The 11154-nt window shown below is 48.9% G+C and overlaps 2 protein-coding genes across 5 annotated transcripts in view; both read left to right on the top strand.

The window, feature by feature from the left end:
- Nucleotides 1–7621, top strand: part of Nolc1 (nucleolar and coiled-body phosphoprotein 1) — a 9182-nt gene extending 1561 nt beyond the window's left edge. The window contains exons 2-13 of one of the 4 annotated variants that reach the window (XM_010626408.3): nucleotides 422–477; nucleotides 591–733; nucleotides 836–969; nucleotides 1514–1685; nucleotides 2371–2495; nucleotides 2595–2730; nucleotides 3039–3164; nucleotides 3461–3571; nucleotides 3683–4315; nucleotides 4447–4553; nucleotides 4721–4813; nucleotides 4993–7621. In XM_010626408.3, the coding sequence (XP_010624710.1) occupies nucleotides 422–477; nucleotides 591–733; nucleotides 836–969; nucleotides 1514–1685; nucleotides 2371–2495; nucleotides 2595–2730; nucleotides 3039–3164; nucleotides 3461–3571; nucleotides 3683–4315; nucleotides 4447–4553; nucleotides 4721–4813; nucleotides 4993–5151 (1995 nt within the window). In that variant the 3' untranslated portion in view covers nucleotides 5152–7621. Of the gene's footprint in view, nucleotides 1–421; nucleotides 478–587; nucleotides 734–835; nucleotides 970–1510; nucleotides 1686–2370; nucleotides 2496–2594; nucleotides 2731–3038; nucleotides 3165–3460; nucleotides 3572–3682; nucleotides 4316–4446; nucleotides 4554–4720; nucleotides 4814–4992 lie in introns of all 4 variants that reach the window. The other 3 variants (XM_010626407.3, XM_010626406.3, XM_010626405.3) reach the window with 3 other exon arrangements.
- Nucleotides 7622–10129: 2508 nt separating this feature from the next.
- Nucleotides 10130–10715, top strand: LOC104863789 (anaphase-promoting complex subunit 13-like). Its single transcript, XM_033761239.1, is given in 3 exon segments — nucleotides 10130–10415; nucleotides 10418–10441; nucleotides 10444–10715. Coding segments are annotated over 3 exon segments (249 nt in total). The 5' UTR covers nucleotides 10130–10390; the 3' UTR covers nucleotides 10644–10715.
- Nucleotides 10716–11154: the final 439 nt, after the last annotated feature.

The following is an 11154-nucleotide window of genomic DNA, read 5'->3' as shown; positions in this document are numbered from 1 at the left end:
TGAGACAGGGTCTCACTTTGTAGTTGAGACTGACCTGGAACTCACTATGTAGCCCAGGCTGGTCTTGAACTCACAGCGATCCTCCTGCCTCAGCCTCCTGAGTGCTGGAATTACAGGTGTGCACTACTTTACCTGGCTAGGTAAACTTCTAAAGAAATCTTTGATAACTACAGAGTGGCAGGCAGGGGGATAGATGGTGCCATAAACTAACTACAGGATAGGTTGTTTTGGTACCAAAGATCAGGAGATCCATAAGTGAAATATTTTTTCTTACTTTATTCAGGTAGGAAAAGTCTTAAGAAGGTGTAACATTCCTTCCAATTTTAGTAGGTATATAATGGGTCATAGTTAAAGAAAAGCACAAAATCTGGCTTCTCCTAGAGTAACCAGGATAACATTTCCTTATCCAACTCTCTTACAGACGCAGCAGGATGCCAATGCCTCCTCCCTCCTGGACATCTATAGCTTCTGGCTCAAGTAAGGCTTCAATTTTCCACTTGGGCTGTTTTCTCTCCCAGGTGGGCCGGGCTGTTTTCCCTGGTTTGAGAACATTCTGAACCCCCAGAAGTTAGCCCATTCTACCCCAGCAGGTCCACTAAAGCCCCCAAGCGGAAGTTACAGGCAAATGGACCAGTGACTAAGAAGGCCAAGAAAAGCAGCTCATCCAGTGATAGCAGCGAGGACAGCAGCGAGGAGGAAGAGGAAGCACGAGGACCTCCATCTAAGAAGTCTGGTAAGGTGGAGCAAGTGGTTTGGGCTCAGTGGCCCCAGGAGGAGAATTTCCTGCCCACCTAAACCACAGGCTGATTCCTCCTTGACCTGTGTTTTTATTTAGCTGTATCTGTACTTGCTGAGCGAGCCATTCCACCTCAGCGGCCTGGAAAGACTGTGGCCAAAGCTTCAGAGAGCAGTAGCAGTGAAGAATCCAGTGATGATGAGGAGGAGGACAAAAAGAAAAACACTGTCCAGGTTTGCAGCTTTGGAACTAAAGAGTGTTGCTTAAGGGTTTGGAAAGGGAAAAACCCTAAATTTGGCCCTTTGCTTGTGATCGAGGGGTGATTGTGTAGCCCAGCATGGTTGTTGCTTGCCTAGCACCTCAGATACTCTGGATCCTGAGGCAGGAGGACCTCAAAGTTCAAGAGAAAAAGGGTGTTTTGTTGGGACAGTTAGCAGGATGTGACAGGGCCAAGGACAGTATTTCAAGTAGCTTCAGACAACCTCCCAAGTGTTGGCATTACAAGTGTGTGCGACCATGCCCGTTTTTCAGTCCCCCCCACCCCAGTACTGGGGATTGAACCCAAGGACTTACACGTGCTAAGATAGTGCAGAATTAATGAGCTGCATCCCCAGCCCTACCATGCCCAACTTTTGTTTTGCCTTTGCTGTATACTGTCCTACTTGGGTTTCCCCACCCATCGTGTTTCATTTACCCCTAAAAAAAATAGAAACCTCTAATGGCCTTTGGATACCCAGAAGCTCTGGCTGATTCTCCACTCTGTGTATTTTTTAGCAGAAGGGAGTCAAACCCCAAGCCAAGGCAGCCAGAGCTCCTCCTCAGAAGGCCAAAAAGTCTGAGTCCGAGTCTGAGTCTGAATCAAGTTCAGAGGACGAGGTACCAAAGAACCAGAAGCCAAAGACAACACCTACAGCAGCAAAAGCTCAGTCGAAAGCCAGGGCCAAACCAGGTACTGTTTCTGTTCCCAGGAGGATGGGCCCAGGAGCAGGTGTTAAAATTGCTCATTAGGCACTGAGGTGAGATCATATTGGCTGCTGCATTAGGGTACTGAAGATCAGTGTCATGTCTTACAAAAAGCTTGGGTAATTTCCTTGTGCAGGTTAGGTTGTGATATATGTAAGTGTTTCTGTTTTGTTTTGTTTTTTTTTTTTTGTTTTTTTGTTTTTTTGTTTTGGTTTTTGTTTTGGTTTTGGTTTTGGTTTTGGTTTTGGTTTTGGTTTTGGTTTTGGTTTTGGTTTTTTGAGACAGGGTCTCACTATGTAGTTGAAACTGACCTGGAACTCACTATGTAGCTCAGGCTGGTCTCGAACTCACAGTGATCCTCCTGGCTCAGCCTCCCGAGTGCTGGGATTACAGGCATGCGCCACCACACCCGGCCTGAAGCTTTTCTGAATAGAAGTGGAAGCGAAAGGTTTTGGGGGAAGTGTGCAAATGATTTTTGTCACACTGGTTTTTTTTAGATCTTTGTATCTCGCCTGATAAATCATAGCATTCTCCTTCATGGCTGCTCTTCAGTTAAAAATACCTTCTCTAGGGCCAGGGATTTAGCTCAGTGGTTCCCATTCCTGCCTTGCAAATGCAACCACCCGAGTTCGATCCCTAGTACCTCCCCCACCAAATAAACCTCTCCTTAGGTACACCAGCTCGAACAGCACCTAAGGTGGCCAATGGCAAAGGCGGAGGCGGCAGCAGCAGCAGCAGCAGCAGCAGCAGCAGCGAAGATTCAGAGGAGGAGACAGCAGGAGCCATCCCTAAGATGGTCTGTCAGGGAAACTGATGGTGATGGGTGTCTCAGTTTCCAGCCAGCGTTGTTTGCATCACTGCTTTTCTCTGATAATATAATTTCTATCTCATGCAGGCTACACCTAAAAAGCAAGCCATGGCCAAAGCCCCTGTAAAAGCACCTGTTGTTCCGACTCAGGAGAGTTCTAGTAGTGAAGAGTCCTCCAGTGAGGAGGAAGAGGAGCAGAAAAAGCCTGTGAAGAAAAAACCAGGTAAGGACATGGAATCAGGGGGTGTGGCAGTGCAGTCAGGACTCAGACCTCTGTGGGGCTGCATCAGCCGGGTGTGGTGGCGCATGCCTGTAATCCCAGCACTCGAGAGGCTGAGGCAGGAGGATCGCTGTGAGTTTGAGACCAGTCTGGGCTACATAGTGAGTTCCAAGTCAGTCTCAACTACATAGTGAGACCCTGTCTGAAAAAAAAAAAAAAGAACTGTCAAGGAGTTTTTGAGTGAGTTTTATTTTTTTGCAGTGTAGGGCAGGCACAGGTACTCAGGCCACCAGACTGTCCCATTTAAACAGGTCCCTACAGTTCTGTTCCCCCACCTGCTCCCCCACCAAAGAAGCCTCTGGGAGCCCCATCTTTTAAGAAAGCTGTGGAGAAGAAACATCCCAAGGAAAGCAGTGAAGACAGCAGTGATGAGTCTGGTGAGTGAGTGAGCTGCAACTCCCTGCCAGGATGGGTCTGGGGAGCGTAAAGAACAGTAATGAGGGCCTGGGATTTAGCTCAGTGGTTCCACCACCTGCATTGCAGGCACAAGGTCCCAAGTTTGTTCCACAGTACCAAAAAAAAAAAAAAAAAAAACGATGAGACAGCCTCTGTGCCTGTATTGCTTTTAGCTGCAGTGGGCTGGGATAAGGTGCTTGGTGTGTGCATTCTTTCTACTCCCCTCCTGCTTGGGTTGGGCCTCTGGACCTAGCATAATGCCATAGGTTCTCCCCAGATTCCAGCTCTGAGGAAGAGAAGAGACCCCAAGCTAAAGCAGCCATCTCCAAAGCAGCCACTAAACCAGTTCCAGCAAAGAAGGTAGAGGCGAGCACTTCAGACAGCTCAGGTGAGCCTACAGGGGCCTCTGGGAGAGTGCGGTGCTCTTTCCCTTGGGCTGTGCTAGAGGGTCCCCCTGAAGTCTGGTTGGTAGCTGCTTATTCTGTCCCCTCTTGTCTAGACTCTGACAGCTCCGAGGACAAAGCTTCGTCAAAGCCAGCCAGTAGTGCTAAGAAGTCCTTAAGTCGGCCAGCTATCACTCCTAAGCCAGCTGCAGCCAAGCCCGCAGCTGCCAGTCCCAAGCAACTTGCAGGCAGTGGACAGAAGCCTCTGACCAGGAAGGCCGATAGCAGCTCTAGTGAGGAAGAGAGCAGTTCCAGTGCAGAGGAGGAGACACAGAAGACTGCGGTTGCCCTGAAGGCTAAGGTGACCGCCAAAGCCACACCATCTCTGCCTGCCAGACAGGGTGCGCAGAGCGACAGCTCTGACTCGGACAGCTCCAGCAGTGAGGAGGAGGAAGAGAAGCCATCCAAATCCCCGGTTAAAAAGAAGCCTGAGAAAGTGGTGGGAGGGGTAGCCTTCTCAAAGGCAGCCTCTGCCAAGAAAGCCAAGGCTGAGAGCAGCAGCAGTTCTTCCTCTGATGATTCCAGTGAAGAAGAGAAGAAACCCAAGGGCAAGTCCACTCCACGGCCCCAAACTCCAAAGACCAATGGCACCTCGGCACCAACTGCTCAGAATGGGAAGGCCAATGAGGCCGGTGCTGAGGAGGGAGAGTCAGGGAGCAAAAAGGCAGCAGCAACCTCTGCTAAGCCAGGTTTGTGTCTAGAGACTCTGGCTCTGCCCCTGGGTCCAGGTGGGTGAGAGAGGAGGCCCAGTGGTGGCCGGGCCTCCTGGTGCAGACCCTCATGGGAACCTGGGCTCATGAGTGGAGCTTTTGTTTTGCAGGTTCTGGAAAGAAGCGGAAACAGAGTGGGGCAGTCAAGGAGGCAGAGACTCCGCAAACCAAGAAGATTAAGCTCCAAACTCCCAACACATTTCCAAAAAGGAAGAAAGTAAGTTGTCTCATTTTCTTCTCAGGAGCCAGACCTTCAAAGCTAGGAACAAAAATCCAGATCACCTGTACATCTTGGCTTGGCCTGGCCTGCACAGCACGCACGCTGCTAGGGAGAGCTATTCAGTGGCCACTCCTTCTCTAGTGTCTTACTTCATGCTTCTCCAGGGAGAAAAAAGAGCGTCTTCTCCATTTCGAAGGGTCAAGGAGGAGGAAATTGAGGTGGATTCGCGAGTGGCAGACAACTCCTTTGATGCCAAGGTGAGGACAGACTGAGTCTGCCGTTCTTGGGAGAAGTGTGGGGAGACGGAGGTCGGCTTCTCGTTGAGGTTGGTGGGAGCTGTCTGGGCTCCTGTCGCTGGAGCCGAAGTGGGAAGACAGGTGATGGGCTGCGGCCTGGTCCTCCCGAGCGCTGACTGCCTTTCCTCTCTGCTTACTAGAGAGGTGCAGCCGGAGACTGGGGGGAACGGGCCAATCAGGTTCTGAAGTTCACCAAGGGCAAGTCCTTCAGGCACGAGAAAACCAAGAAGAAGCGAGGCAGCTACCGAGGAGGCTCCATCTCCGTCCAGGTCAATTCCATCAAGTTTGACAGCGAGTGACAGTGGCTCCCAGGGCACTCGCCTGCCTGCGTAGGCCTGGATCCCGCTGCTCTGGTGGGCAGGTTCTTTGTGAGGACGGAAGTTTGGAGTCGGTCCTGAGTGTCGTCTCGGGTCCTTTTCTGTGTCCTAGTTTTGTACAGATTTGTTTTTTTGAGTGTTGAATATCAGGGGCAAGGTAAGAAGGGTGTTTTTTAAGGAAATACATTTTAGTTCTTCCTTTGTTCTGAGGAAGTCCTCATACTGCGAAATTTGTATATTTTATATTAAATGATTTTTCATTGATTTCTGTTGTGGTTTTCAGAGGTGAGTTCCCATGGATAAAGTCTTGGCTGTTGCTCAAGACAAAATCAGGAATCGCATGTGTGCCCGTTACAGACCACACACGTGCCCCTCCAAGCCCCAGTGTCTGGTTTCTGTGCCGGGCGGCAGCCTCCAGCCGGCAGGGAGGTAACCAACTTTTTGGGGTAAAATTCACGATTTTGTGGAGGCAGAGCTCTAATATGGTATGAATGGGATGGATCAGTCTTGTTTTCTGTAATTTTATCATTTTTATGTTTGTTTGCAATACACTTGGTTTTAATTTAAAAGCAATCTTTTGTACTGTTCAAAAGCATTTCTTGACAGCTTGGCCCTTACATTCTGACTGTACTAAGCTGAAGGCTGCCTCTTCCCTTGTTTTTACATTGTTGAGAACAAAATAGCACTAATTTCATGTGAGAAGTACTTTTTACTTGGTATTTCTGTCTTGGTAACAATGGAGACCCAGAATTAATCCTATTCCTACATGGTTGGAAATCACTAATCAAGAGGTGGAGGTGAAGAACTGATTAAAAAGTCTCAGTTCTCAGCAGAGTAACTGGTTGCAGGGTGAATTCCCTATGACCTCTGTCTGTATGAGCCCTGGGTGGACGGAGAGTCCAGGCCTGACCTGGGACTGCCCCAGTGTTCATGGGTATGGGAAGTCTTGAGTGTGTATTCCACAGGAAATATGTGTTAAGCGTGGCTGGCTTTCTGTGTAACCAGGAAGAACATCTGTTGATGATGACATGGGCATTTTGGGCTTCATGGAAAAGGTTCTGTTACAGCACAGTAATAAACTGGCTGGTCTGTGGTGTGGTGTGAGTCTCAGTGCAGTGAGCCTGTCCACCCCCCCCTTGCTCCACCTCTCTGTGTTTTGGCTGTTTGCTGGGGACTGGCTAGGCGACCTGCTACTAAGGAGCTGAGAGTGGGTTTTGCTTTTTTAATTCTGAGACTTACTGAGTCACCCAGGCTGGGTTGAAACTTGTGAAGCTCCTCCCTCAGCCTCTGGTGTGGGGGCTTGCAGTTGGGCCACTCACATGGGGGTTCCTACGTTCACAGAAGGCGGGATGGGGCTGGTTTGGTCTGGATGTCCCCTCACAGTGTCACGGGGGCATGGGTGGGTGAGTCTGAGTGTGATGTTGGTGAAGGGCGTGTGGTACTAAACTACTGCACGAGGTGATTGGTTTGGCACTGCCCTGATCCCCATAGTCTTATTGGGACAAAAGGGGCAGAAAGACATAAGTTCCCTGTTGCTTTGCTACCTTCTGGCCGCCATAAACTTTTTTCTCTGCCTGCCACCCTGCCTTGGAGTCAGCCAGCTGGACTGCAACCTCTACAAACAGCCAAACAGACCTTTTCCCCTTCAACGTTGGGTGTCAGGTACCTATTTTGTCTAAGCAGCATTAAGAAAAGTAACTGAGACAGTGACAAACCTTGTGATGGACCCATAGAGCCTAAAATGCCTAATATGTACCCCTTTGCAGAAATAGTTCGCTAGGAAAAAAGAAGTGGGAGTGGTGGTGCCTGCCTATAATCCCTGCGATTTGAAGCCAGCCTGTCTCAAAAACAAGTCTGACCCCAAGCTTAAATCAAGGATCAGTAACCAGCTGAACACGAGAAGCATGTGGGAAACTTAAAAACACTGACACCCAGGGACCCATGCCCAGGGTGCTCAGTCTGCAAAGCTCCCTGTGAGTCTGAGTATAGTGAAAGCTGCTTGTTCTGGAGTTCTGGAAAGAAGTGGATTGTAGGCTTGATGGCGATCAGTTGTCTGGGCCTAATATACTGAGGCCCTGGGTTTGGTCCCGGCCCAGAGGTCCACCTCACCCTCACTCCACAGTGGGGTGCTTGTGCTGTCTGCAGAGGGTGTCAGGCACAGTCAGAACCCAGTCCTGCCCCTTGAGATGCCAAACTCTGCTGTACTGCAGTCCTGAGAGCAGTGCTCTGTCTGCCTGCTGCCTGCAGCCTGTCTTCCTACAACAGTGTCTCTCCCGACCTAACAGCTGCTCGTTCAGAGGGGTTTTAAGCAGTATGATGCTGGGGGTTTAAGTCAGCCTTAGCGCTGAGCTGTGTCTCCCACCCTTCTTATATTTTAGTTTGAAACTGTCTCATTAAGTCACTAAGTTGCCCAGTCTGGGTTCAAACTTGTGATCCTCCTGCCTCAGCCTCCCTGAAGTTATCTTGTCATCATTTTTTTTCTTGTATTGACGATTAATCCTAGGGTCTTTGCACTGAGTTACATCCTCAGCTCTTATTTAATTATTTATTTTGAGACATGCTCTCACTAAGTTGCCCAGACAGGACTTGAACTTGGAATCCTGCCTCAGCTTCCTATAGTGCTGGGATTATAGGTGTGTGCCACCTTGTCATTGAAAAGGTTTATTTTGACTTACATTTTCAAGCTATTGATCCATGGTCAGCTGTCTCCAGTGCAGAAAGAGGCTCAGCTGAGCAGGAGGCTAGCCAGGGAAAGACACCCTTCTTTCACACCTCAGAGGGCCACCGTGCCAACCAGGGCCCATGACCTTACACATAGTGAGGACCTTGTCTGTGGAGGCTGGGCACTCCACAAGCCCAAATTCCCACTCTTGAGTATGTGAGCTTTTGGGTGTCACTGTTGACCCAAACCATGCTGAGTCTTCCCTTGTGCAAGGTGTGACCTAGCTCAGCCAATGCAAGGACTGTTCTCATGGGCAGCAGTGAGCAGTCCCTGGCATGCATATGTAACCAGTGTCACTGCTGTTGGCTCAATTAAATGATGCTTTCCTGAAGTCTTTGTGGTTCTGAACCCAGGGCCTGAGGGTCTGATGGAGAGTTAGCTTTTACACCTGGGCAGGAGTTGGTACTTTATCCTGCCCACCGGCTGTGCCACAGGGTGGTCCTGTGGTGGGGTGTGCATTGAATGCTGTGTCCCCTGGTGTGAGCATTGGGAGAAGAGAGCCTTAGAATGGATCAAGCTGGTGTGTGGGGGGAGAGAGGATGGTGCCAAGTCTGCGGGTCTGTGGGTGGCAGTGAATTTTTTTTTTAAGATAAGGCCTTTCTGGATAGTCCAAGATGAACTCACTAGGTAGCCCACGCTAGCCTTGAACTTGTAGTAATCCACCTGCCTCAGCCTTTTGAGTGCTGGGATTACAGGCGTGTATCACCTCACCTTGCAGTGACCTTTTATTTCCATGTTAGCAATTAGTATTTATTTCATCCATCTGACTACATAGGAGATAAATATTCGATGAAATGCTCTTGGTGCCAGTATGGCTGCCAGGAAAACAATTAATTTCTTTCTTTCTTTTTTTTTGTGGTACTGGGGATCGAACTGGAGACCTTGAGTTTGCGAAGCAGGCAGCGGAACCACTGAGCTAAATCCCCCAGAAAAACAAAATTTCCGGCCTCTTCAAGTCCCTCCAGAACAGGCTAAGGCGCCTACAGTTCCCGAAGCGGCCAGCAGGGGGGCGAGCTTGTCCACGCCTTGACCCTCAGAGCCGGCTCGGGGTTCCTGCTGATCTCTAGTCCCTTTTGTGTCCCTCACGCCGGGCGGGCGGAAGTGGTTCTCACTCAGGGCAGCGGGGCACAGCCTGGCCAGGGCCCCGGTTTCAGGGAGCAAGACCGCCCTGACTCAGCCTGGACAGGCCTGGGAAGGTTAGGCCTCTTTACCTATTTATTTCCGCATCTTGTTCCATGGAAGACAGCAGAGTATAGTGGAAAAGACTAGATGGACCTGTCCATTGTGCATGTATGCATGCGCGCGGGGGTGGAACCGGTGCTCTACACTGAGTCCCATGCAGCCCTGGCCCTGGTTTCAGCTGCAGCTCTACTCACTGGCCATGTGGCAGCTGTGCCTGTCTGGAGTGCAGCCTGCACACAGCCTAAAGCAGATGCCCTGCTGTCCAGAAGCAGGGACCCTGGAGGAGCTCTGAGCTGCTTGCTCCCTCTGACCGCAGGGCACAAAGAAAAGCGTCCACGCTCACCCCCTCCACTCCCTCTTGCACCCCCGCTCCTGAAGTGACTTCCACCCACCCCTTTTCCTGTTGTTGGCATGAGCCCCCACACCTGGTTTAATGTGAAAAAATAAATACAATGACAAAAACCCTGGAGGAGGGGAGGATCTGATTCCAAGAGTTACCACATTAGGTTTTTTTTTTTTTTTTTTTTTTTTTTTTTTTGAGACAAAACCTTACGTAGCCCAGGCTGGGCTCAAATTCACAGTGATCCTTGTGCTTCAGCCTCCTGAGTGCTGGGATTACAAGCATGTGCTACTACACTTGGCTCACATTGTTTGAAAATGTCCAGTTTTCATCAAAATAAAAAAATCATATGTCATACAAAGAAGCAGGAAAGAAAGGCCCACTCAAAGGAAAATAAAAAATACATACAGTCCCACCAGGTATGGTGGCGCATGCCTATAATCCCAGCACTTGGGAAGCTGAGGCAGGAGGATCACTATGAATTCAAGACCAGCTTGGGCTATACAGTGAGTTCCAGGTCATTCTCAACTATACAGTGAGACCCTGTCTCAAAAAACCCGAAAAACAAAAACAGTCCCTGCAAATGCCTGAAGGCAGATCTACTAAAGAAAGGCTAAAATAGCTGTGCTACTCAGTGTTCTGGCACATGCCTACTTAGCCTGAGCAGCAGAGGCAGGAGGACTGAAAATTCAAGGCCAGTGGGAGACTTAATGAGGTCTTGTTTCAAAATAATTTTTAAAGTGCTGGGACCATAGCTCAACGGTAGGAGCTTGCCTGGCATGCACCAGATCTTCAATGTGCCCCTGTACTGCAAAATGAACACACATAAATAAACAGACTGCCTTAAAAGCAGCTCAGAGAGAGTGCACATCTGTAATCCTGGCACTCAGGAGGCAGAGGCAGGAGGATTGCTGTAAGTTGCTGAACTACACAGCAAGATACTTTGTCAAAAAACAACAAGCAGTTCATGCAGGAAAATGGATAGTGAGGTACAGAGAGAAGGAGCTTGGATTTGGTCAATGATGCTTGGAGAAGCTGCCTTACAAGGGTGTCGCAGTACCACTGAATGAACTTCCTGAACCTAAACGAGACGACAGTGGCAGCACAGAATCTGTGGAAGAACAGGCAATAGAGTGGATGGACTTGGCCTTACAGCACCTCCGTGAGAATGTCCCCCATCGGAAACTGACTCTTAGCTTCTTACGGATGGATCCTTCACAAATATATTGATACAAGAAAAAAAATAGCAGCTCAAAGAACTAAAGAAAGATGTGAAGAAAAAGTGGATATATCAGTAAAGACATTTTAAAACTGAGTAAAAGAAGAAATTCCGTGTGGTGGCACACACCTGTAATCCTAGCACTTGGGAAGCTGAGGCAGGAAGATTGCTGCAAGTTCAAGGCCAGAATGGGCTACATATCAGAGACCCTGTCTCAAAAAGCCTAAACCAACAAACTTTCTAAACAATAAGAATCTTGAAAACAGCAAGAGAAGCAAAATCACAAATAAAGGATTCTCAATATAATTGTAAGATTTATTATACTTTGGATAACAGAAGGCATTGGACTGATATATTCAAAGTGCTAAAATTAAAAAAAAAAACTGTCAGCTAAGAGTCCTATATGTGGCAAAACTATTCTTCAGATGTGGGAGAAAGCTAAATGTGGTGCACTCTATATTCCTAAATACTCTGGAGGCAGGGGCAGGAGAATTAAAAGTTCAAGGCCAGCCTGGGTAATTT

The sequence above is a fragment of the Fukomys damarensis genome, unplaced genomic scaffold (assembly GCF_012274545.1).
Source record: "Fukomys damarensis isolate Sample0158 unplaced genomic scaffold, DMR_v1.0_HiC HiC_scaffold_8, whole genome shotgun sequence".
Taxonomy (NCBI): Eukaryota; Metazoa; Chordata; class Mammalia; order Rodentia; family Bathyergidae; genus Fukomys; species Fukomys damarensis.
This window is presented reverse-complemented; position numbering and strand designations above follow the sequence as displayed.